Here is a 26254-nt window from a genome sequence, read left to right on the forward strand (position 1 = left end):
TGATTACTTATATAATAAGAATTTTAAGCCTATACACATTGCAGACAGCATCCCACTGTTTGAGAGAAAAACTCCTCAGTAGAACATGGCAGACTTTCATCTTCCTTCCCTGAACCTTTTCTAACCTTAGGCTCGCCATTCTCCACCAGTGCCAATCTCATGTTTCCTGAAATCAGTATTGAAGTCAGTATTTCATTTTTGCCAGTTTCCATTGTGTATGTGTGTAAATTTAGAGTTTGGTGTCAAGTATTAGCTGGGGCTGGGGCTCCCACTCCTCTCAGCATTGGTAAGTCCCCTCCCATATCCATCCCACCCCATCCCACATCCAAGATCATCCAATTACACACTTACCATCCCCAGTTCATTCACGTTATCAGAGCTACAGAGATGTTCCTTTTCCACCTCCTACTTCCCCAGCTCTTAGGAGGCAGCATGGGATAATGGGGGAAGCGAATAGGGCCTTAAAGTAGAGGGACAGGGGTTCTTTTCCCCGTCTGCAGCCTTATTAGCTATGTGACCTCGGGCAAATCTCTTTTCTTTTTGAGACAGGGTCTCTCTCTGTCACCTAGGCTGGAGTACAGTGGTACCATCATAGCTCACTGCAGCCTCAAACTCCTGGGCTCAAGCCATCCTTCCACCTCAGCAGGGACTACAGGCACATGCCACCACGTCCGGCTAATTTATTTATCTATTTTTATTTGGGAAGATGAGAGTCTCACTACAATGTCCAGGCTGGTCTTGAACTCCTGGTCTCAAGCAATCCTCCAAACTTGGACTCCCGAAGTGCTGGGATTACATGTGTGAGCCCAGGCCTTGGGCAAGTCTCTTAACGGCCTGGTATGCCTCAGTTTCCTCATCTGTAAAACGGGGTTAGTAAAACCCACATCCTACCGGTGGTGTGAAGGATGGGCCGACTCTTGTATTGCCTGCTCTAGTGCGATCAGCAGCTAAGGCGGCTCGCTTTCCGGCTGTGCTACAATAGGTAAGAACCTGGATGCTTTAGACGTGTGACTGGGCAGCGGGAGTCCCTCACATGATCCCGAGATGCCAGACGGTGTCTCTTCGCACAGAGCGTGTGCTGGTCCAGTGACCCGTTTTTCTAGTCGCCCCACACCCCGGGTCCGCGATCACGCTCCCCCCACCCATAGCCGAGGCTGACGCGGCAGTGGCTCATGCGCCTTTCCGCCCCAGCCTTTCGCCACGGACCACACGTCCCATCTCAGGCGCCCCGCCCCGTCCCGCCCCCCGCCCCCCGCCCCCGGCGCACCTCCCCAGGCTGTCGGCTCGGGTGTCGGAGCGGCCGCGCCCGCGAGCCGTGAGCGCTGATTGGCTGCACCGCGGCGGCGGGCGGCCCGCCGCCGCACACACCCTCCCCGCGCAGCCAATGGGCGTGCGCACATCACGGACCTAGAGGCCCGCGGGCCGGCAGCCCCTCAGTAAGCCACATTGTTGCACGAAACTCCAGCGCAGGAGTCCTGGGCCTCCGCGGGCAACATCGTGTCACTCAGCTAAGAAGATCCGCGGGCAGGAGCCACGCGCGTGTGAGCCGAGAGGTCCCATCGCCCAAGTGGAGCCGGGCTGCGATTCTTCTCAAGTTGAGGCTCAGTGAGACTGTGGCCGAAGTTAGCGCCTTGACGTGGGACAACCCGACACGTTGCCAGGAGGGTACTGAGGCACCTTCCAGCAGTTGAGACGCCAAAACGCAGTCTCCGGAGACCCGCGCCCCCCGCCAGCCGGGCGCACCCTCGCCGTTAGCCTTTTTTGTGCGCCGCCAGGACTCCCAGCTCCCCGCCAGGCAGCCGAGCCGCGGCACAAAGCAGCCGGACCGCGCCGCTCGCCTCCCCGCACGCGCCCCCGCCTCGGTTTCCCGACTCTGCGCCGTCGGGCCGCGACAGGATGATTGCCTCGCATCTGCTCGCCTACTTCTTCACGGAGCTCAACCACGACCAAGTGCAGAAGGTAAGTCAGCACGGGCAGGGCGGCGGGCTGGACAAAGTGGCGTGGGCTCCGGGAGTGTCCTCCTCGACCCTGCGGGGACCCGCTTCTTCCCCACCCGGGGCCCGGGACGCGGAAAAAGTTTGGGCAGCCAGGACGCTCCTGGGAGCCTGGAGCCACGTTCGCCAGGCACGGCTGGCGAGTGCGCGCCGGCGGGGAGCCGGGGTCGCGCTCCGCCTGGCGCCCTCCCTCCAGCGCTCCGGCACGCTCTCTCCCCCAGCCCTTTTTTCCCGGTTACTGGAGGAACTGGTCACCCCACACGTAGTCTGGGATTGCTGCGCCCACGTGGAAGGGAGCCCCCTTCAGCAGCGCGAGTTCCGGCGAGAGCACGTGGGGAGGACCGCGGCTGCGGTAGGCGGCTCCGCTGCCGCGTGGAGCCGCCGGGGGCCGTCAGCGCTGGCGGACCGCGTGTAGGAGACGAGCGGTTCTCTCCTCTTTCCTCGCGGCCCCGCAAGGATAGGCTTGGGGAGAAGCTGACCCGGGAAGGTGTAGGAAAGGGGCAGAGGAGCTCTGCCTGCCGCGCCCCCTCCCCGGAACTGTGGAGCCCCGAACTGAGGCTTGGCGATGGGTGTCCCCCATTAACTCTCGCCCCCCCATCTGCCTCGGGACCGCCCCGCCTCGTGTCCCCAGGGCCTGCCTCCGAGTCAGGGGAGGGCTTTGGTTGTTTCTTTCTGGTTTGCTCCAAAAGTTACTCGGAGAGGGCCAATCCCCCGCGTTCCTGGATTCCTTGAGATTTGTGTCCTTCCGAAAATGACCTTTTTCTTGTCTTAGGCCTCAACCTGTCTGCGCCCACCTCGCTCTCCGCAGCTCCCTACAGCCGAGCGCTCACCCCGGCTGGGTCATTTGCATAAGAAAGCCTAGGGCCCAGCTGGGAACCTCACATTCCCCGCCTCGGGGTGTGGGGGTGGGGACGGGGACGGGCTGGGCTAGGGGCGCTCTCAGAATTGAGTTTCTGAAAGGCCCGGGATTAGGGGATTGGCTCCTGGCCCGGGCCTGGGCTACGATTTGAGGTAGGGGACAAGTTGGGAAGGGATTGGGGGAGGGAGGTTGTTTTACAGCCTTGAGGCAACTGAGCGTTGCTCAATTACATACTTGAAATATCAATGTCTGGTGGGAACACATTTTTTGGAAAATGTCTTGACGTTATCGTTCTGTGCGACAACCTGCTCGTACTCCCATTCTGGAGGTCCCGAGGGCGTAGGAGGCACCTCGATGTAGTGATGGCAGGTGAACCTCCAAGAAAAGCAGGAGTTACTCAGCCTCAGTCTGGAGGAGCGAGCAGAGGCGGTTGGTTTACTTGAGTTTTACTGTTTGTAAATGGCAGTTATTCTCCAACTAATTCCTTAAGATTTGTGTCCTTCCGAAAACGAACTTTTTCTTATCTTAGGCCTCGACCTGGACCTGTCTGTGCCGACCTCGCGCTCCGCAGCTCCCGACAGCCGAGTGCTCACCTTAGCCGGGTCATTTGCCTAAGAAAGAGCCTCCGGCCCAGCCGGGAACCTCACATTCCCCGCCTCTGCACCTTAATTCAGTTTATTTAAAAACGTGTCTTTGAGCTGGCAGGGTCTTGGTAACTTCTTAACTTCCAAGAACTCTTGGGGAAGGCTATCATCTCTTGGCAAGTGCTAAAATACACAGTGGAGGATCATTAATCTCAGGGAGTTCTTTTTGTATTACCCAGGACATTCGAATCCTTGCATAAATTCACTGTTCCTCATTTCAGAGGTGGGCACTAGGACTGGAGCCCTGGTGGCCCTGGTATAAACCATTCTATCTTGGAATGGGGGTCATCTCTCGGCTCCCAGAGTGGAACGGGAATTAGCCAGGATATCTGGAAATGAGTTGTAGTTCCTCTCTTGTGGTTTATTAACCACGGGACCCTGAGCCTCTTTGGACAGCCCGTTTCTTTTTGTAAAATGCCAATAGTAACAGCAGGCTTGTCCATTTAATGGAGTTGCGATGATTAAGCACAGCAGTGTGCAACTGTCATTCCTGTAGGCTTCTTTTCTTTACCTGTTAGTTTGAGAAGTGCCCCTGAGGACATTTAGGTGTATTTCTTCTAAACTACCAATGAGGGCAGAATTGAATCAGGCCTTTAACTCAATAGGTGTCAGAACCTGGGTCTCACAGCTTAGGTGAGCCAAGCTGTTTGATTCCAATGGCAGTTAGAAAGAAAGCAGAGAAAGACTCAGAGAATATCTTGGAACCATCTTTCTGAGCTGCCATTGGAAAGAAGAATTAAGAGAGAAGAATGAGTATTGAGTATAACTTTAGTCTTTTGAAAAGACCTTTTGATGTGGACCCTTCTGAAATCCCCTTGTGATAACATCCTCTTACATGTTCTGGGTTGTAGTCTGATGACATGGAAGGCTTGGGTTCACCTGCCCAGCGAGGTCACTTGTCTCCTGATGGACAAGACCATGTTTTGGGGCATTAGAGATGAGAATAAGAGTTATTTGCTCACTTTTGCAACATTTTGGAACTCAGCGACAGCAGAGCACCTACTGTGTACCTGGCACTGTTCTAAGCTCTTTAGGTATGTCAGCTTATTAACATTCAAATCAATACCATGAGACAAAGACCAAGTATTATCAGCATCCCTGTTTAACTGGTGAGAAACTGAGACCCAGGGTAACTTGCCCAAGGTCACCGGCTTTTCTGTAAGAGCTGGGAATTGAAGCCATGCAGTTGGCTTTAGAGCACCATGCTCTTGAGCACATACTCGCCTGTCTCTGGGGAACGTGAGCAGGCTCCTAGCCCATGCCTGTGCACACTCATGGATGCTGACACCACCCCCACCCAGCATGGCCACAGACGGAGCTAGCTCTTCTGTTGATCAGTGGCACTGGTACCCTCTGGCTATTCTGGCTGAGAGTCCTGGATTCATTTTCATCAACTCTCTAACTTTGTCAACTAGTCTCTGAGTTACTTTGGAGGACTCCTAAGGGTGTTCCTATTTCTAGTCTCTTTCTAGAGCCAGACTGGATCTTTTCAGCAGCCCTCTACAGCTCTTTATTGCTTCCCACTTCTACCCCCCGGCTCAGCCTCATCTTCTTCTCCATCCTTTCATTCTTCTGTCCTACCTGTTCATGCTAGGTCCTTTTGCCCTTGCCATTTTTGTGGCCCTGAACTCTGCTTGGCTTCTTTTCACTTAACCCCTTCCAGCTCAAATGCTGTTTCCTCTCTTAATTTTCTTTCTGCCTCCTTCCCCTGCTCCTGCGTGCTGACATAAGTGTGTTTGAATCTTGCATGACATTTGTTTCATTCCACCATAATGTTAGATAGAGTTGGTAGTTTTCTGTTCGGGTTCCTTCCTCGATTCTTCTCAGGCAGGGAGAATCTTGACTGTTAGGTTTGTCGCCCCAGTTCCTGGCCACTGGTGAGGTGCTCAGTGAGTACAAGAGTGAAGGAGGAGATCTTCCTGGAGAAAGAAGCTAAGTGAGGGGTGCAGGAAGTAGAGGAGCTGGGTGGGGCGGCTAGTCCTGGGCTAAAGGAATGGTATGTGGGTGGACACTTAGAGGGAAGGGCAGTTCTCAGCTATCCTGTCATCCAAAGCATGGCCTGAGGCTGGTCCTGAGAGGGAGAGAGAAAGGGAGAAGAATTTCCTGTCCTTCAGCAATCAAGGCTGTATGTCCTGCCTGTGGAGAGATAGAGTATTCTATTAACTGAGATAAATTAGTATACAAGATGCAGGATTTTGTCTCTTAAGAATGAGAATCAGGGTTAACCATAGAAATAAAATGAAGTATATGCTCCTTCCTCTGGCCATTGACTAAATTGTTTTAATAATTTAATAAAATGCCACAGACTGGTGGCATTTGCACTGGAATCCTGTAATAGACATAGCTCATGTAGACTCCTTGCTGTATGAGCAAGGGGTGACCTTTAGTGCTGGGCTTGAGAGGAATATTTTGGAAGCGAAAGGATTGAACAGAGACCCCAAGAGTCAAGAAAGCCAAGAATTTTGATGTTTTCTTAAGAACCTACAGGAGCACCAGGCCCTCTGTGATGTGGAAGACAGAAACCCAGACACTTCTCAGTTGTCTAGAGAGATAAGGCTCCAGGAAGTGATAATTTATGGCCAGCTAAGTCAAAAGAGAGTGAATTACCATGGGTGGGATGGGAGTTAGAGGCCTCAAGGAACCTTGGCACATTTGGACACCTACTGTGTGCCATTCGTCTCCATATATGAGATTAGAGTACCGAAAGTGAATTGCTGATTAAAACCCTAATAAGATTATTTTTGTCTTTGTAAATTTTGATTGGGCAAACTGACATTGACAGATTCAGTTCACTCCATTTGTTCAATTTGTAACGTCTTGGTATTCTAACTCTGTCCCTTTCTCTGCTCAGAAGACAACTGATGGTAGTAGGAATACTTTGTAGCTTTTGTTAACAGTCCCTTTGTTTTATATTGCCAAACTTCTATTTCAGAGAGCCCTAAGAAGTACTTTTTTCTGTACCTTTGAATGAATTAACATCCCTCTGAGCTCAGCCAAAGCCAACTTTTTTTTTTTTTTTTTAACATCACTTTTCAAAGTTGAACTTTTCCAGTACCCTGGGGAGTTTGGGCAATTGGAGTTCCTTTTCCAGGGGGAATCAGAGCAACACAAACCACAGCTGGCAGTGGGAGTAAGGAAATCTGATGAACTGAAAGACCTTGGAGCCCCAGAAAACTGTCTTCCTTTGTTCAGATACTTCCGGTTTAAAAGACCAAATCCTGATAAGAGATTCCTCATTCTCATCTTTGAGCTTTGAAGTCAGGAGGTTTGGTTTGTTTCCAACACTGTGTGTTGTCTGTCTTTGCCTTTTGAAAGCCGTGGGGGTTGGGGTGTGGCAAATTAATCCCACAGCTTACTGGACATATCTTCATATCACACTGTGTGCATCATGCATCATGCTTCCTTGCACTGGAGTGGCTCTTTCTGCTTATTTCTAAAGCACTATTCTCAGCCTTGGTACTATTGATATTTTGGGACAGATACTTTTTATTTTTTCCTGTGAGAGGCTATCCCAGCCTATCAGAAAGAGCAAGAATTTCCACCTTACTCAAATTTCCAGAGACAAAGCCTGTCTTTAAAAATTCTTCATTTTGAGCAGTAGTTTTCAACTAGGGGTAATTTTGCCACCCCCCCACCCCCCCGCCCCCAGTGGACTTTGGCAATGTCTGGAGACATTTTTGGTTGTCATAAAGCTTTGGGTGAGTGTGTGTTACTGACATCTAGTGAGCAGAGGCTAGGAATGTTGCTGAATATCCCACCACGCACAAGATAGCTCCCCATAACAAAAAATTACCTGGCCCAAAATGTCTGCGGTGTCAAGATTGAGAAACTGCTTTAGAAGAACATGGTCCATGCCCCCACCCCCTTCAGTTTTCAGGTGTATTGCTCATGGTCATACAGCAACTAAGTAGCCCTAGTTGGGACCAGAGCCCTGAGTTCTCAACAGTGTGCCATGTCATGGAAACATCATAGTGGGAAATGGGCTTCTACAAAAGATGAACTTAAGATGAAGTCTCCACAGCAATCTGCAGATGCCCACAGTCCCTTGCGGGAGCTAGTTGCTGTTTCTGTGTTCTCAACCAGAAAAATGTGGGCATACAAGTGCTCCAGAAAGCCAGCAAGAGAAGTCTACTCAGTTGTCCTTGGGAGATGCTCACCCTGGTGCTGCTGGAGTTTCCATAGAGGTTGGGCATAAGCCAGGCTTCCCAACAAGACAGGCATGTGAGCTGGTGGAATGGGAGCTCAGAAGACACTTGAGCCCAGGAGCAGAAGAGAGGAGCTGGTGACATCCACCGAGGGACAGCCTGACAGTTACTGGGAGAGGCTGTTTGATGAGCTGGAGTCAGGCTCCCTAGGGTTGAACTCTGGCTTTCTGCATAACATGCAAGTGTGAGCTTGGGCCAGTTATTCAACCTCTCTAGGCCTCAGTTTGTTCTCCTTACAAAATGCAAGGATTGTTTGGATAACACTTTAATAGAATAGTTGTAAGAATTAGAGAGAAAGAGGGTTAACAGGTGTGAAGCTCTGAGAACTGCCTGACATATAGCCAATGCTTTATGTATTAAGTGTTGGCACAGATGGTCCCCAACTTAACAATGGTTCAACATAATGATTTTTTGACTTTACAATGGTACAAAAGTGATATGCATTCAGTAGAACCTGTACTTTCAGTATTCCTATAACCTTTCTGTTTTACACTTTCAGTACAGTATTCAGTAAATTACATGAGATATTCAACACTTTATTGTAAAATAGGCATTATGTTGTGTTTGGTGGTAGGTCAGGTGTATGAAATGCATTTTTGACTTACTAATTGGGACATAACCTCATTGTAAGTTGAGGAGCATCTGTACATGAGACACGCACTCTTAGAGATGTCCCACTGCACTGTCTTCCTGGACAGGAGCAAAAAGAGGCCCTGCTTTACCCCGGATAATTCCCAAGAGCTTCTTTTAGAGTAAGTGGTGTCGGGCCCGTTTGTGTCTCTGTCTGATGTTGGATTGAATCAGAGGACAGAGAAGGCAGAAGGATGGAAAGTTCCTGAAGCCAGGGAAGAAGGATGCATCCTCCCTACACTACCCCTTTGTAGAGGTTTCTAAAACCTTCTCTTTCCTGGGTGTGGGAGATCCATCCTTAAGCTCTTCCTCTAAATTGCTTTTCTTCTGGTCCTTTAGGAAGGTGGCATCCCCATTCGAGGTCTCTGGGGTGCCTGGCACATTGGTGCATCTCAGGTTGAAACATCCTTGAGATGCTGTGGGAGACACAGCTGTGCTGAATGATCACAGTGTTATTTCCAGCTTTTTTTCGCTGGAGAAACCTAGTCTCTCTTCCCCCAGTAACTAACCCAGAGAAGAACAGAGGCTTCAGAGGGCAGTTGCTGAGGCTGCTTACTTGGGATTTTGTTTTCTTCTGTTGTGTAGTTTGCCTTTAGTTAAATACTTGTTTGCCCATCCTCATATATCTCCCAGACCCTGGCTTTCCACAGGGGAAATCATTTGCAGTGCCCTGTGCTGAAGAGTCACAGGACCCACCATGATAGGTTTGGCCTCACCAACCCCTGGAGTTTCACTGAAGGGAATGGCCATTCCCACATACTTTTGGCAGATTGGGTGAGGTTCCCTGGCCATCTTGGGCTTTGGCAGACGGCTCTTTGCCCCTCATATACAGACCCTGGGCTCTTAAGTGTGTCCCCTCCTGCTGAACCCAGGGTGCCGTGGGTTCTTGACAAAGCCCCGGGGGATTCTGCATGTGGACCCATTCCCTCCATCCCACCTCTTGAACAGGTCAGGAGTCAGGAGTGTTAGTCCTGTTCCTGTGAACAGAGAATCTCATTTCCCCTAAAATACCGCCTTCTTCTTCTTTTTTTTTTTAATTGCATTTTAGGTTTTGGGGTACATGTGAAGAACAGGCAAGATTGTTGCATAGGTGCATACGTGGCAGTGTGATTTGCTGCCTTCCTCCCCTTCATCTATATCTGGCATTTCTCCCCGTGCATCTCTCCCCAACTCCCCACCCCCCGCTGTCCCTCACCTATTTCCCCCCAACAGACCCCAGTGTGTAGTGCTCCCCTCCCTGTGTCCATGTGTTCTCACTGTTCAACACCCGCCTATGAGTGAGAACATGTACCGCCGTCTTTTAGGGGTGATCACTCATTTTGTTTGCTGATGGATTGCAAAGCATTTCCCAGACATTCTTTCCCACCGTAGTTAAATCTTATCTCAGTATTAACCAGAAGAGTGTGTCAGGCTCTGAGAACCTGGCCCCGGAAGCCCTTGGGGCCCACCCATCTCCCACTCGCCTCCCACCCACCCAGCTTTCCTGCCTCTCCACTATTTCTGGCCTGGATGCCTGGAGGTGGTCCATGTTTGTAAAGACCTTTTTCCCAATCCCTTCCTTCTGGTATCTCCATATTGTCTGATGAAGGAATAAGGCCAGATGAACCATCTGACAGCTTTAATTAGGGTTAAATGAGGGCATTTGAAGCTGCCACTTTTCCTTCTTTCCCATTTGAGGGACTTCCTCTTCCTGCTTCCTTCCAAATTTTCCTGTCTCAACCTCCTCCGTGAAGCCCTGTAGCCTCTTATCAGCTCTGTGTGTAGTAACTCAGGCTGCCCTTAAGCTGCCCTCCAGGTAGGCCCTGTTATTATCTATTATTCAGATGAAGAGACCAGGCACAGAATAGGACAGAACCTCACCCCAGGGCAAGCCAGAATCCAGACCCAGGCAACCTGACTCCAGAGCCAGGGCCCTCAACCCCTAGCACAAAGCTGCTGGGACAACTGGAGATGGTAAATTATGTTTCAGTTTCATGGGGTTATGAGTCAGGTATCATCTGGGAAGGGAACTTTGGGACCGTGTAGTCCAAACAAACCCTTCATTTTACAGTTAAGGAAACCAGGTGATGTGTACTAAGGGACCAGCCCAAGCTTACTCACATAGGATAAGCCCCAGATCTGGAACCCAGTTTCTTGATCCCCATCATGTTTTTTTTTTTTTTTTTAAAAAAAACATCATTGTGTAGCATAAACTCTTATCATTTTAGATGTCAGTTTCCCAAGAGCAAAGGCAGGATTTACTTAGTGAGTTGTATTTAGGGGGATGCTCTAATTAATTGTCCAAATTGGGCCACTTTTGAGAATGGAAGAAAGCACTATCAATAGTTATGCCATGACCACAGGTGTAAACTGAGATTGTCTTGGGTAAGCAGGGAAGTGTGGGTACCTTGCCTGTGGTGGGTGTGTCTTGGGGTGGATGGGGCAGACTGGGACAGACCCAAAGGCATTTGGTCCAGCAGGTGGACTGCTGGCAGCAGACAGGAGTGGGGAGTTCAGATGCCACTGTGGGGCAAGAGGCTCAGTGGCAGATTCTGGTCCCTGGCCTGGGGCTGTCCAGGGGTAGGTGGAGTCTGATCTCTAGGGGGCCTAGCATCCTAGGCAGGGTAGCCAGGTAGACTAGGAGGAAACCATGCTACTGTGAGGATCCCTTACAGGGTGGGCTCAGACCTGAAGAGCAAGGTCTGACACAGAGCACCTGGTCAGTCAGGAGTAGTCTGCTCTTCCCTTTCACCAAGTTGCTTTTCCAACTTTTCTCTTTGGTGTTCCCACAGCAAAGGTTTCTTAAGCACCTATTATATCTCCAGTATTGAGATAGCTGCCGATAAGACTGGAGAGAGACCATTTGTGCTGGGCTATGGAGGGTAAGTGGGAATTTGTTAGACAAGGGGAGGGGACATTCTGGGCAGTGGGGCCAACATGTACAAATTTCTAACTTTTTCAAGATAAACACTTCTCAGATTTACATTGATGTATGTGATTTAAATGATTGTAAATCTATATTTTATTACAGTAAAAGAAACTACCCACTGTCTGCCCTTACTGTCAGCTTGTAATTACTTGTTAACCGATCTGTCTCTTGCTAATAGACTGAGCCCCTTGCTGGCAGAGGCTGGTGTCTCCTTTATCCCAGTATCCTCAGGGCCCAGCCCTGGCACACTCAACTTGGTGCTCAGCCAATGTCTGTTGGCAGGTGAACTGTGCCATGGTCACATGCATCTGGGACATATTCTCCCTTTGCACTGCTGCCCCATAGTCAGAACAGAATGTCTGAGGACAGGAGGACCCAGGGCTGGGTGTCCCAAATGCTCATCTCCTGGACCCCGGACAGGTGCTGCTGCCTAAGATCTGTGTGGCTGTAACTTGATGCAGCTGAGAGTGAGAACTGGAAGAACAGGAAGCTCTGTGACTCACAAAGCTGCAACAGGATCCTGGAGGAGTGGCCCATATGCCTCCCTGGTCAGCTCTGCACTTACCTGCTGTCCCGGGCTTGTGAGTCTGTGGTGCGTCAGAGCTGGCATTGGCCTGAGGTGGCATGGCTGCTCCAGCAAGGATAAGCTCCTTGTCCCATCTGCAGAAGTGGCATAGCAGATTTGTCCGTTTCAGTCAGTGGGCTTTCAGAGGACAGGAGACTTACAGAATCCATGTTCTGCTGTGTGTCTTCCCCCCGCCTGGCTCATCTTTTTTTTTTTAATCAGAAACATCTGTCCCTGCCCTGGCAACTTTATACAATAAACTGGCTGCACTATGTACAGCCTTGGCCTTCCCCAGAGGAGTCTGTGAGGGCATTATTATTAATGAGGTCACTGACAGCAGTTGCCTGGCTTTCCCCAATGGGCACACCTGTGCCCTAGGTTAGGGCACTCACTCGGCTGGTCACCGGATGCTGTGGGCCTTCCAGGGACTAAGCCTGTGGTTTCAGGAGGCTTCTTCAAGCCTCAGTTTTCTTTTCAGAGATTTATGGTTAAACACTGGCAAAGGGATAATGCAAAAATATGAAATTCTTTTGAAATTAAGTTGCAAGCATGTGTCAGCACAGTCAGTGGAAGGCTTTGTGTGGCCAGATTTAAATGCTGGATCTCTCTTTGGTCTCTTTTGACCTCTTTAATCTTCTTCGGCTCCTTGACTGTATATAGTGGATAAACTTAGGGCCAAGTCAGTGCCACCTGCCTTTTTTTTCTTCTAGTGTCTTTTAAATTAAAGGATAATTGCACATGGGAAACTGAACGCAGCGGGTAACCACCATCCAGATACTGTAACAGATCATTACCTGAACCAGCCCCATGTTCTCCTACCCACTACCGCCACCAAGTGTAATCACTGTCCTGACTAACAGGATAGGTCTGTTTTTGTACTTAATGTAAATAGACTCATATAGCATATAAAAGATGCCTTTTGTGTCTAGCATTTTTCACCCAGCATTTTACTGTATTTTGAGATTCATCTATGTGGTTGCATGTGGTGGTAGGCGGTGCATTCTTGTTGCTGTGTGCTATCTCCTGCACCACTCTGGTTTGTTTGTTTTTAAAAGACAGTCTTTCACTGTTGCCCAGGGTGGAGTGCAGTGGTGCGATCCTGGCTCCCTACAACCTTGACCTCCTGGCTTCAAGTGATCCTCCCGCCTCAGCTTCCCAAAGTGTTGAGATTACTGGTGTGAGCCACTGTGCCCATCCCACCACCCTGTTTTGACTGTGGTTGATTTAAAGCAAACAAGAGTAGTCATAAGGCCCTTGACTTCCAGAAGGTGTGGTCCTTTCCAAGTTTCTGTCAAAGGGGCCAAGTAGGAGTGTTGACCTAATATATAGATGACCTGATTGTATCTTCAGGACAAGAACATGCATGTTAAGAAAGGTAAGGTTCAATTAGTTGGTCTTCAAGGGTCTAGAAGCTAAAGGGTAGGATTTTTAGCTGTGGTCAGCTACCTGGAGAGACGGTTCTAGACATTAAATTAGAAATATCCCAAGACTGGAGAGAAAAAGTTCAGCTGTGCCCCAAGCATCCTGCATCCTTTGCCTTGAAGCTTCTATGCTTGTGGAGTAACTTTCTTATCCTATTTGATCGCTTGAATTCACCTCTATACCAGGAGGGTGTGCCCTGTAGATATGACTGATGAACATGTGCTTATTCATGTATTATGTATTTTCTGCCTGCTTACTAAAAGGATTTGGTGATTTGGTTTAGCTTTCAGTAAAAAGATTTCTAGAACAAGAGTAATCAAACGAGCAGAGATGATTACCGAAAAACTTGACAGGCCAGGTACGGTGGGTCATGCCTGTAATCCCAGAACTTTGGGAGGCCAAGGTTGAACGATAGGCCGGGAGTTTGAGACCAGTCTGGGCAACACAGTGAGACCCTGTCTCTACAGAAAAATTAAATTAAAAAATCAGCTGGGTACAAGGGTGCATACCTGTAGTCTTAGCTACTTGGGAGGCTGCAGTGGAAGGATCACATGCCCAGAAGTTTGAGGCTGCAGTGAACCATGATTGCATCATTGCACTCCAGCCTGGGCAACAGAGCAAGACCCTGTCTCTAAAATTAAACAAACTTAATGGAGCTCCAAGCTTTCTGACAGTCAAGGCCAAAAGGATAACTCTCTTTGAGTCAGTCATCTTCATCCCATCGGCCTAAAACAGGAAGTACAATGTGTCTGGGCAGCTAGACTTTCTCCTGACACTAAACCCTACTGGGGACTGAATGGCTAGGGAAGCGTTAGTGAACAACACAGCAGCTTTACACAGCGCGGTGGTCTTTATAGTCTTTCCTTCCTTTGAGCCCTTGATTAAAAGTGATAGAATTAAACCTATGACACATTTCATGGGGAGCTAATGTAAGGTTGTAAAAGTAAGGAGCTTTCTGTTCCCGGAATTCATAATTTCCCTGGGTCTTGGGCTTGCCCATGCCTCCTGAGCCTTTCACACTGCTGTCTCTAGGTCAGCATTTATCTGCTGAGCTGGTTGAGCTCCAAAACTGTCCCCTTTGATTGCCAGTCTCTCAGGCCACTTAAATCTGTGACACTTCCCATGGGCTGCCTTGTATTATGCTCCACGTTCTTATCTGACAAGATTAATCTCTCCACGCATTCTAGAGGCACTCATTGGTCTATAATGTGAGCCAGTTTCTTTGATATAAAGTCCTAGAGAGCAGAGATCTTGATTTTTAAAATTTTTTTAAAATTATGATAAAATCATCATCACAAAATTTACCATTTTAACCATTTTAAGTACACAATTTAGTGGCATTAAGTGTATTATTCACATTGCTGTGCAGCTACCACCACTATTCATTTCCAGAATTAATTTCTTTAAAATTATGTTTCTGTACACTGTAGTGCTTTGCATATAATTGCTGTTTCATAAATGCCATAACATGGGAGATGCTGGGGTCGCAACAGTAGTCAGGATTCAGGGATTGAATGATACTGATCTTACAGACTCAGACATTGAAATTTAAGGTTTCGTTTCTTCTACACTTCCCTTTTAAACCCCTTAAGGTACTCAAGGTAGGATCTGTAGTACTTTATATAAAAACTGTCAAGATTGAAATATCGCTGTCTTCTGGACATAAAAATTTGATCAGAGCCAGTTTCCCACAGGGACCAGATAGGGTGGGCTCAGGATCCAGGCAGTGGCACCAGTCTTTCAGTTGCATTGGGCCTGCAGAATGAGATGGGCGCTTCTGGACCCGAAGGGTTGACATTCATCCGGGTGATCCAGATTCTAGTCTCAACTGTGTGACCTTGGTTAAGGCTGCTCACTGATGGGCCTTGGTTTTTCTGAAATCCCTTTCTTGCACTCACCTCCAAGCCTTTCCTTCCCGGGCTTCCGTATACCTGGCCAGGACTGTGTCTGGCCCACCCTGCCCACTGCTTACTTGGAAGTGGAGCCACTATGAGTGTCACCTTTTGTTCTGTCCATTCCTTGCTTCGTGACAGTGACACAATTTCCTCTCCTTTTTTTAGTGCTGGTCTGGAGGAAAATGCAGATACTTAAGGGGATGGGTGTTAATGGCTTCCCATTTTGGGTATTATCTTATTTCATAAAGACTATGGGGTTAATTTCTCTTTAGGGCTTCCTCTGACACTATCCCTAATTCTGTAGAGGAAGCAGGCATGCCAGACCAGTATGTTATGGGAAAAACTGAAACTGACCAAAGTTACCCAATGAGGAAGCTCTAATCTCACTCTTGCTGAATAGATATCAACTAACAGTGCTATCTCTGTCTAACACACACCCTCGCTTCCTGGGCTGACAGGTTGGCAGACAGGAAGGTAACCCGCTTCTCAGCCAGACTTTGCTCTGGCCTGCCTCTGATTCCCCAGCCTGGAATGCCCCCTCCTCCTTTCCTCCTCTCTCCCAGATAGAGATTTAAAGAGAAGCAGCCTTGTCTACACCCATCACAGAAAGAGAAGGAACAGTTTGGGGAAACAGCCTCTGCATTGTGACTAAGTAAGGTTGAGAAATACCATGATTGCCTGAAGGTGCCCCTGGGTGGAGAGAAGCCTTAGAAGAGCAGGGGTAGAAGGAAAGGGGGGGTGATAGAGAACTCTTGTCCCCACAGTTATGCTGATGACTCTGTTGTGTGGGGCCATTCATCCTGTTTTGTAGCGAGGAAGCTAGGGTTCAGATGAAGAGTGAGTCCTCTAATGTCGTGTACCTGTATGAATGCTACCACTAGGATTATTTACATACTGGTGTTTCTGATGCCAGAGCCCTCCCTTCACCACCACCAGCTACAAATTGAGGGTTGACCTGAATGAGTCTGCTTTGATAGTTTCCAGAAACTTACATCTCCTAACAACAAATACAGGGTTTGTCTTCCCAACTCCCAGCAGGCTAGTTCAACACAGGATTACTTCACAAGGACACATTTGGCCTAATATTTTAACCACCGACTCTCAAAGACCCCAGGCAGGAAAGTGGTTTGCAGTGTTGACCGGAACAGGGCCAAAGACAATCATGTTATTGGCATATTGGTAGCCTGCCAGAGGAGAGGGGAAGGTGTTTGAGCCCCAGCCCTACAGTTGTCATTTGGTTAGTCTGGAATGGATCTTTGGAATTCTCACTGTTTTTTTTTTTTTTTTAAAGCTTCTTAATATGATTCTGATGTGCAGCAAGTTTGGAAACTCTTATCACAAGTGGCAGAATGGAGATTAGGCAGAAGTATCAGAAAGCAGATTTATCTTTGATTGAGGAAAATCTTTGAAACAAGTAGAGCTGATCAGCAATGGAGTTTAGAGAAATAGTGAGCCTCTCAGGCTTGGAAGTATTCAAACCTAGGCCAGATAACTATCTATTGGGTGAAGAGAGACAAACTAGATAAACTCGAATACTATGTTTAGTGGGATTTTGAACTAGTTACCCTAAGAGCCTTTTATTTCTAAGGGTGAATACTTTTCAGCTGTAGTCCCACTGCTCTGTGTACATCTGCTGTCTCCTGCTTGGCTTTCTCCCTTGACTTTGGGCCTGGTGCTCCCTCCCACTGACTGCACTGTGGGTGAAAGTTGACAAGATAATGAAAATTGTATTCATCTCCTTCCTAATCCAGGAAAATCGCCTTTGTATGGTGGCTGCTTCTTGGTTTTGACTTCTGCTTCCCTTGGCTACCAACACAGCAGTGCCCACGATGGCTGGGTGGGCTCCACTGGTGTGTTTAGGAAGCTGTGGCATCAAGTGATTAATTATTATCCCTTCCTGAGTGGCCCTAATAAGCTGGGTGAATACATCATCGTGCCCTGGTGCCATCTATTCTCAAGTTTTGAGAGTTCAAAGAGCCCCAATGTGAAAGAGGGAAAGTTTGGGCCAAGCTACTGGCCTGGGCATTTTTCACAGCTGTTTCATATCCTCTGTCTTAGTCTCCTCTTGCGATAGAGAGGAAACTAAGGTCCCGGGGTCATCCAAGAAACAACAGGGCAGGCAGGGAGCGCCCATGTACACTAAGAGGGGCCCACACGACAGGCGAAGGTGGCTGTCCTGAGGGCCTGACATTGGGGCCAGACTGACCTCTGTGGAATCTCAGCTATGCCCCCTCATCACCCAAGTGACCTGCCAAACAGGGGTACAGAAGTTTTACAAAGACAATGGAGAACAGATCAGTAAAGCTGGAGGATGGTGCCTGACAGGTGAGAAATGCTTAAAGAATGTTTAGCTGCTGTAACTGTCACCACTACTGTTTTCATCTGTCATTGAACATGTGGAAGATGATCTTCTATTGGGCAAAAGGCAACATGTGTAAAGGGTGACTGTTTAACTCGATTCTTCTAGGGTTAAGGATGAGAAGTGTCTGATTGGAGTTCCAACAAGTCTTGAAGCAGTTTAAACATCGAAGGTAAACTAAGATTAGCTGCTGTAGAGTTTGCTCTTTTGTGTGCATAACTTCATGCTTCTGGATGTGATGATGGGACCTTTTAATCAGGTGGGACAGGCTCAGCTCCTCAGTGCAGAAATTCCTGAGCCCTTTGCAAATACTTGGAGCCTTCTATGGTGGGGGGAACATTAATGAGGCTTCTGGGCCTCTCTTCTCTTTGGGAAAGTAGTGAGGTCGGAGCATCTTTGTCACGTGTCATACTCATGACAATGTTCAGAGACACATCTGCTGCCCCTGACTTGCTCAGTCACCCCTGTGGGCCTCGCTGTCAACTGTCTGCCCTTCATGTCTGCATTGGGAGGTGACTGGAATAGAAGGTGGCCTTTTAATGGATATGGCCAGCCTGCATTCACTACAATACTGTTTGACCTGTATAGATGCTGCTGTATCCAAGCAGACAGGGGGCAGTCATCTAGCAGAGAGGACAAGACCAGTGGACCCAGACCAGAGGCCAATGCGAGGTCACATCCAGGAAAACACAGCCCTGGAGGCTGAGGTAGATTCCAGGAGTTGGAAACCAGCTGGGCAATATAGCAAGACCCTGTCTCAAAAATAAATAAATAAAATAAAAGATTTAAAAAAATCACCAAAAAAGCAAGGGAGAGAGTTATCTGATGCTTCTCATTCTCCTGGTATTAAATCTGGGAGAAGGTCATGTGAATTTATGTTGGAAACAGGATCAGTGAAAGAATTAGGAGAGTTGCCTCCACCTGAGCACAGGGGCTGCGTTATCATTTACAGAGTCTCTCCATTGTGTCAGGTGCTGTGCCAGCCTCCAGGTATGCAAAGGTGAACAATTAGACCTTGTTATTCTAGCCTTTGGTGCTTATGATTTGGACCCGAATAAATATTTAGTTCCAAATTGTGGATGGTGTTGTGAGGGGAAGAGCTCAAGCTCTTAGAGTAACAGGGAAGCCTGACTTGTGATCTGGAGGATGAGAGGAGGCCTCTGTGGAGAGAGGCCTGAAGGAGTGGTAGGAGATTAGCAGGGCATACACTTGGGGGGCCTGTGTGCATGAGCTTCAAGGCAGGGATGGGCAAGTTGGGGAAGGTGGGGAACTGAACCAGGGAGAGAATCTACACAGAGTGCAGACCTTACAATAACATTAGGAGGTGGGGCTGGCATGGTGGCTCACCCTTTTAATCCCAGGAACTTGGGAGGCCAAGGCAGGTGGAGTGCTTCAGTCCAGGAGTTTGAGACCAGCCTGGATAACATCGTGAAACCCTGTCTCTGCTAAAAATACAAAAATTAGCTGGATGTGGTGAAACACCTGTGTAATCCCAGCTACTTGGGAAGATGAGGCATGAGAGTCTCTTGAACCTAGGAGGCGGAGGTTGCAGTGAGCCATGATTGCACCACTGCACTCCAGCCTAGGCAACAGGGTGAGACTCTGTCCTCCCCGTTCCCCCAAAAAACCCCAGAAAATTAGCTCAGCATGGTGGCATGTGCCCGTAGTCCCAGCTACTCAGGAGGCTGAGGTGGGAAGATCACTTGAGCCTGGCTGAGATCTCATCACTGCACTCCAGCCTGGACAACCCAAATGACACCCTGTCCAAAACAAAGAAAAAAAGATTAGGAGGTGGCTAGAGGCCCCATCATGTGGGGCCTGGAAAGAATTTTGAGTTTTGTTCCAATGGAAAGCCATTGAAAGGTTTTAAGCCAGGGATCAGCAGAGTCTGGCTGGGTGTGGAAGTGGAGGGAAGAGGTAAAAGCGGAACTGGGGACTGTAGGAGTCCAGGAAAAAGGCAATGGCTACCTCGCCTAGGGTGAGGGGCGATGGGATTGATGTGACTGGACTTGTCAGGTGCTGGGAGAACAAGAAATGAGGGTAATGAACCCTGGCTCCAGCAATGTTGTCACAGGCCTTCAGACTCAACCATTCTGAAAAGAACTCTCCTCTGCCTTAATAGGCCTTTCTCCTAGTATGCACCGATTCTCCAAAAATTAGATCTATTTTTATAATTTTAATTTTTTTTAAAGAAAAAAGTCCTATCAATTGGTTCCTACTAGTGGTCTTTAATAATAACTTTCTGTACATAACAGGTTTTGTTCTTTTGAAGGACTGAGTGGTGTTCCATGACATAGACCTATGCCATAATTTATTTAACCTGTGGGTCTCTGCTCTTGTCTTCCTCCTTTCAGGTTGACCAGTATCTCTACCACATGCGCCTCTCTGATGAGACCCTTTTGGAGATTTCTAAGCGGTTCCGCAAGGAGATGGAGAAAGGGCTTGGAGCCACCACCCACCCCACTGCAGCAGTGAAGATGCTGCCCACCTTTGTGAGGTCCACTCCAGATGGGACAGGTACTGCACCTAGGGGATGGCTCTAGCTGCTGCGTTACTCGGGGATGATTTAGTTGGCTTTGCTCAGGGACCTAAAGAACTCAAAAGCCTCAGAAATCAACTCTGGCTAAGGGAAGCATTCAAGGAGTTAAATGGAAGGGTGTGTGATGGATGGACAGGAAGTCTGGTAAAAGCTGGCAGTCCTGGCAGTCAAGGGAGAAGCACCTTTGTCAGCCCTATTGTGGCATTGCTGTTGGCCATTTGTTTTCCACCTGTGTGCTGAGAAAGGCTGCTTGGCTCTGTTTGGCATTTTACAGTCCCACTGAGATTGCACGCAGTGGTGACAATGAACCACAACAAACGTACCTCACGTGGCCATGATCGTACACCATGGTAGCCGCTCTCTGGCTCATCTGTGCACGCCCTAACTGGGACACCGCGTAGGCATGTGGGAGGGACAATGTAGTGCACATTGACCTAGGTTTTTTTTCTCAAGCCCCATGAAAGAAGTACTAGAAATCCAAATAGACTTACGGAAAGAATGGAGAGCCACAGTGCGTATTAAGGAATTAAAGGTTCTGAAGTCCCGCAATACGAACCTATTAAGCTTTGTTTAATCACCTTATTTGGATACAGAATTATTTTATGTTGTACCACCCAGCAAGTGATTTTATCAGGTGGGGGAAAAGGATCACAGTGAAGATTCAAGTTGGAGAGGTCCAGTAGGTTAGGGCTAGATCACTGAAGGCCTTAAATACAAGCCTAAAATGTTTATAACTCTGCAGTAGCATTGGGGAGTAGATGCAAGTTTTTGGGGGATGTGAGCAGAACCATCTTGGTAACATTATATCATTGGCAGTATAGGTAGAGTGGAGGGGGAGCGAGGCTCGGCTGGCAGAGCACAGGACCTGACCCTGGTGGGTGGCGGTGGTGGGTGGACAAGAAGAGGATTCAAGGGTGGGGCCTGGGTGTTCGGCCCAGCTGCCTGGGAATGGCAACATCCCAGAGAAGGGGACCAAACAAAGTTGTGTCAGAGCTTTTATTTAATCCTATAATAGGTGCCTCCATTTTAGAGATGAGCAGCCTGTGAGGCCCATGAGGGGTGGGGGATGGAGGGTAGGTACTCACATCTAGGGGACAGGAGAAAGAGCCCAAGGGGCAGCTGCCAGGGCAGTGGAAGAACCAGGAAGCACAGTGTCTGAGAACGTAAAGGGGGTGAGATCTCCAGGAAGCTGTCAGGTCACTGGTGAGGCATCTGCAGGGGCGTTGTTGGGAGAGGAGTAAGGGCAGGGCGTGTGTCAGGGCTCGTTACTGCACGTGCCTGTGCTATTTCCAGCACATGTGTGTCCTTGAGGCTCATCTCCCTAAGTGCCTCTAGGGACATGGTTGTCTAATGAGACTTTGAATAGTTCCCAAAATAAGTAAGTGTTTGTTGAAGCCTTGGGACGCAGCCTGGAGCCAACACTGAGGGTATGACCTTGTTTATAATTGTTCTCTGAGTGTGTATTTCTCCTTTGCAAAGAGCCCCTTGAGGTGAGGGGCCTCTGTGGGTTATCTCTTCTTTGTCCTCTAGATTGGCATGTTTACCTACCACTCCCTCTGACTGGAAACCACACCCATTTCTGAGATTTTTATTTGACATTCAGGGCCTTGTCTTTATTTCACCCAGCAACAATACTAAATAAGTACCCTACATATTTTTTAAATACATATGGTCTAAGGACCCTTCTGAGCACCTCAATGTATTAACTCATTTGCTTTTCAAAAACCTTTACGGTAAGTACAAATTGTATCCACTTTTTTTTTTTTTTTTTTTTTTTTTGAGACAGAGTCTCACTCTGTCATCAGGCTGGAGTGCAGTGGCATGATCTTGGCTCACTGCAACCCCCGCCTCCCAGGTTCAAGTGATTCTCCTGCCTCAGTCTCCCGAGTACCAGGGACTACAGGCATGCACCACCACCCATGCCCAGCTAATTTTTGTATTTTTAGTAGAGATGGGGTTTCACCATGTTGGCTGGGATGGTCTCGATCTCTTGACTTCATGATCCGCCCACCTCGGCTTCCCAAAGTGCTGGGATTACAGACATGAGCCACTGCGCCCAGCCTATATCCACAATTTTTAGATGAGGAATTTGAGGCTTGGATGTCAAACAAGTTGTCCAAGATCATGCAGCCAGTGAGAGGCTGAGTTAGGAATCAAGCTTGCGTAAGCCGAAGTTCAGGCATTGGTACTACACCTGATGCCTTCTGTCTCTGTTAGTGCATGTGTCAGCCTGTGCACTTGGCACTGGAGCACACTGCAAATGCTCAACTAAAATTTTTTTTTGGAATGGAGTTAGGACTGATTGTTTAGCCTGTGTTATAGGCAGGTGAATTAACTTTGTTGGGGAGAACTAATTATGGGGAAAGTTTTCAAAATTCTCATTGTTTTCCAGAAGCTGGAGGCACCAAGACCTCCCATGCACCTTGAAGCTTGCACTGTTTGCAGCACATACTGGAATGTCTTATTCACTGAAACAAAGAAAGTGTCTCCTGGAATAGTGGAGACCAGATTGCAGGAAACCTACACCTAATCCCTCCTGCCTCATTTGCAGGGGGTCCATAGGTTAGCTCCTCACCTCCATACTCTCTGGAACTCAGCCTTTGCCTTTGTAAAGTAAAGAGGTTGGACCCAGCAGTTCCAGTCTGTTCTGCACATTTACTAGAACTAGTGTGCTAGTCTATTTACACAAAAACTTCTGAGATCCTGTAATGGGAGATAAACCCTTAGTGTTCATTGGATGGTGTCTTAACTCATTTTTGTGTTGCTGTAAAGTGGAAAAATATATATATACATATATAAACACATCATATATCTGCACACACAAACATATATATATATATACATAAATGCCAACTCAGCAATTCCACTTCCAACTATGTGCCCTGAACAGACTCCTGTATGAATCCAAAAAGACATGGCCCAATAATGTTCATTACACTGTTGCTTATAATGGCGGTGTATTGGATTTTTTTTTTTTAAGATGGAGTCTTGCTTTGTCACCCAGTGGTGTGATCTCAGCTCACTACAACCTCTGCCCAGGTTCAAGTGATTCTCCTGTCTCAGGCTCCCATGTAGCTGCAATTACAGGCACCCACCACCATACCCGGCTAATTTTTGTATTTTTAATAGAGATGGGTTTCATCATGTTGGCCAGGCTGATCTGAATCCTGACCTCAAGTGATCTGCCTGCCTTGGCCTCCCAAAGTGTTGGGATTACAGGTGTGAGCCACTGTGCCTGGCCTGGAAATAGTTTATGGCATAGTCATGTGATGGAATATTATATAGTATGTTACATACATGAGCCTATATGAATACGGATACATCCCAAACAATAAGTGGAAAACGTTGCAGGAGGAGACGTACGTCATAGCAGTTGGATGGAAATTTAAAGAAATTCCTCAAAGCTTTACCTACTTTGCTTATGAACACACACTCACATCATAAAGTTATTGGGATATTAACTGGAAAATGCATACCTGATAGCTGATAGGGGCTACTCCTGGCAAGAGAAAGGAAAATGAAATGGGGAGGAGAAGATGAGGGAATGTCACTTGAAGTGGTCAGCATCAGCCGGGCGCGGAGGCTCACGCCTGTAATCCCAGCACTTTGGGAGGCCAAGGCGGATGGATCACCTGAGGTCAGGAGTTTGAGACCAGCCTGGCCAACATGGCAAAACCCTGTCTCTACTAAAAATTCAAAAATTAGCTGGGCCTGGTGTCGTGCACCTATAATCTCAGCTGGGAGGCTGAGGCACGGAGAATCGCTCAAACCTGGAGTTGAAGGTTGCAGTGAGCAGAGATTGTGCTACTGTACTCCAGCCTGGGCAAAAGAATGAGACTGTCTCAAAAAAAAAAAAAAAAAAAAAGAATAAAGATACAGTGATCAGCATCAGGGCTTTCAAGTTTTGTTTTGTTAGTTGGGGATGTGAGTTATGGAATATGGCAGTGAAGATAGGTGACTCCCAAGTTGATACAGACTATCAAAAATGAAAATTCTCTGTTGTCAGCACCCCAGTGAAGTGCTGAGAGGAAAGGCTGAGGTGAAGTTGTGTCAGCGATTCCCTCCAGGTGGTTGCACCCAGCCTGGGTGCCTGCTGCTGCTGCTGGGGTGAAGCTGCATCCCTCTCGACAGAAGGCTCGAGGCCTTTGCTTCAGGGGCACCTGTTCAATGACACCTTTCTTAGCACCTTCATTTCTCAGCCTGTTCATGACTAGTATTACTTTTCAAATCTGAGAAATCAAAGTTCAGCTCTAGAGAGAGCCAATCCTTAAATCCATAGCTTTCTAACTTTTCTGTACTTTATCTTCACTGCAAGAAACATATGCATACAAATATTTATATGAAATGAAACAATTTTGGGCACCATAATTTATTCTTAAACATGATGAAGTTGGGTTTCTTGCCTTCTATTCTTTAAGAAAGTTGCTAGTCAGAACCTACTACATGTTTTTCACCTTGCAGTTTGAAAGCCACTGCCTTAAATGATCCTTGGCCCAGTTTGGTTCTAGATGAGCATTTCACTTCTTGCTGGCGTGAAATACGTAGTTTCAGGACAGTGTGGGGTGAGAGGCGAGAATCAGAATTATAGGTTCAAATGGGTTGGAATTCAAGCTGTGTGCTTCAGAGCAATTTATGCTATGAGACTCTATTTCCTTATTTGTGAAAAGGGGAAACATCAGGGGATTGGTTTTCTGAGACTTAAGGGAGCATCTGATATGTGACTTTCTCACATGTGCTACAAACACTCCTGCAGCCACAAACCACCACTGCAAAAGGCACGCTTATTGCCAAATTTGCTAAGAAAAGGTGAGTGAGTCTCCCAGGTTCTTAATTTTGGAAGAGATTGGCATCAAGGGAGCAGGCGTGAGGGTTCATCCCCATCACCAGGGGCCCTGCATTTTGGAGTGAAGACCAGGCTCCAGCTCTCAGACCAGCTCCACTTATCTAATTGTAATCAAAGTCCTGGTAGAAAATGTAGGAGAGGCCAGAAAGTTTTAGGCCATTCATTTGTGGTGGAGGCCTCCACATCATGGCTTATGGGCTCTCTGTAAGAAGGCAGGGAATGTCAGCAGCCACTGAGCCCTGTGGGGGTAAAATGTTCAATGCCAGTCCTGAAGTACCTGTGCTTCATAGGTTGTGTGGCCTACACAGTGTGAAGAAACATAGTTGGCACAGTTAAAAGTGCAATAGACATAAATGGCCCAGGAATGTTTTACTCCATGACTGAATTTGGTGTCAGCCAGAATATATTAAAAAATGGTCTCAATTTGTCTTTCTGCTTCTTTCCTAAACAGTTTTAACAAGTTGAAAGAATTCTATAGTAATCATCTATATTTTACTCAGTTTGCTTTATCCTTCCATCTGTCAGTCCATCTTGTTTTAATTGATGCATTACAAAATATAAATTGTATTTTGTAATGTATTTTGAGAAATACAGTAAATACTAATACTGAACTCTATTACTATGTATGCTGAAGTTTTAGGGTTGAAATATATGCTTCAGCATACATAGTAACTAGAGTTGAATATTTGTTGTATTTTCTTTTGATGTAAGATCTACATGCAGTGAAATAAATCTTAAGAGTATTATCTAATGAGTTGACCAATACACCTGTTTAATACAACCTTCACCAGAAAAGGGAATGCTTATACACTTGTGGGAATGTAAGTAAGTACAGCCTCTATGGAAAACAGTATGGAGATTTCTCCAAGAATTACTCTCAAAGAACAGTATGGAGATTTCTGAAAGAACTAAAAATAGAACTACCATTCCATCCAGCAATCTCACTGTTGGGTATCTACCCAAAGGAAAAGAAATCATACCAAAAAGACGCCTGCGCTTGTGTTTATCACAGTTCCATTCACAATAGCAAAGATGTGGAGTCAGCCTAAATGCCCATCAATGGACAGATGATTAGATAAGGAAAATGGGGTATATATACACAATAGAATACTATTCAGTTTTAAAATAGGAGGAAATCATATATGTTGCAGCATCTTGGATGGAACTGGGGGCTGTTATTTTAAGTGAAACAGCTCCAAAACAGACAAATACTGCATGTTTTCACTTATAAGTGGGAGATAAAAAATGTGTCCACATGGGCATAGAAAGTGGAATGATAGACAATGGAGGCTTGGAAGGGTGAGGGGTGAGGGTAGCAGGCTGGGGGTGTGGATGATGAGAAATTGCTTAACGGATATGATGTACGGTATTCGGGTGATGGATACACTAAA

At 47.4% G+C, this 26254-nt stretch overlaps 1 protein-coding gene across 3 annotated transcripts in view; it reads left to right on the plus strand.

Annotated features, from left to right (window-relative positions):
- The first annotated feature begins 1443 nt into the window (after nucleotides 1-1443).
- Nucleotides 1444-26254, plus strand: part of HK2 (hexokinase 2) — a 58864-nt gene continuing 34053 nt past the window's right edge. Inside the window, exons 1-2 of one of the 3 annotated variants that reach the window (XM_012452133.3) lie at nucleotides 1444-1959; nucleotides 19836-19998. In XM_012452133.3, the coding sequence (XP_012307556.1) occupies nucleotides 1897-1959; nucleotides 19836-19998 (226 nt within the window). In that variant the 5' untranslated portion in view covers nucleotides 1444-1896. Of the gene's footprint in view, nucleotides 1960-17414; nucleotides 17448-17605; nucleotides 17654-19835; nucleotides 19999-26254 lie in introns of those variants that run through there. The other 2 variants (XM_012452134.3, XM_064377847.1) reach the window with 2 other exon arrangements.

Source organism: Aotus nancymaae, unplaced genomic scaffold (assembly GCF_030222135.1).
Source record: "Aotus nancymaae isolate 86718 unplaced genomic scaffold, 86718_ANA_hifiasm-v0.15.2.pri h1tg000017l, whole genome shotgun sequence".
Taxonomy (NCBI): domain Eukaryota; kingdom Metazoa; phylum Chordata; class Mammalia; order Primates; family Aotidae; genus Aotus; species Aotus nancymaae.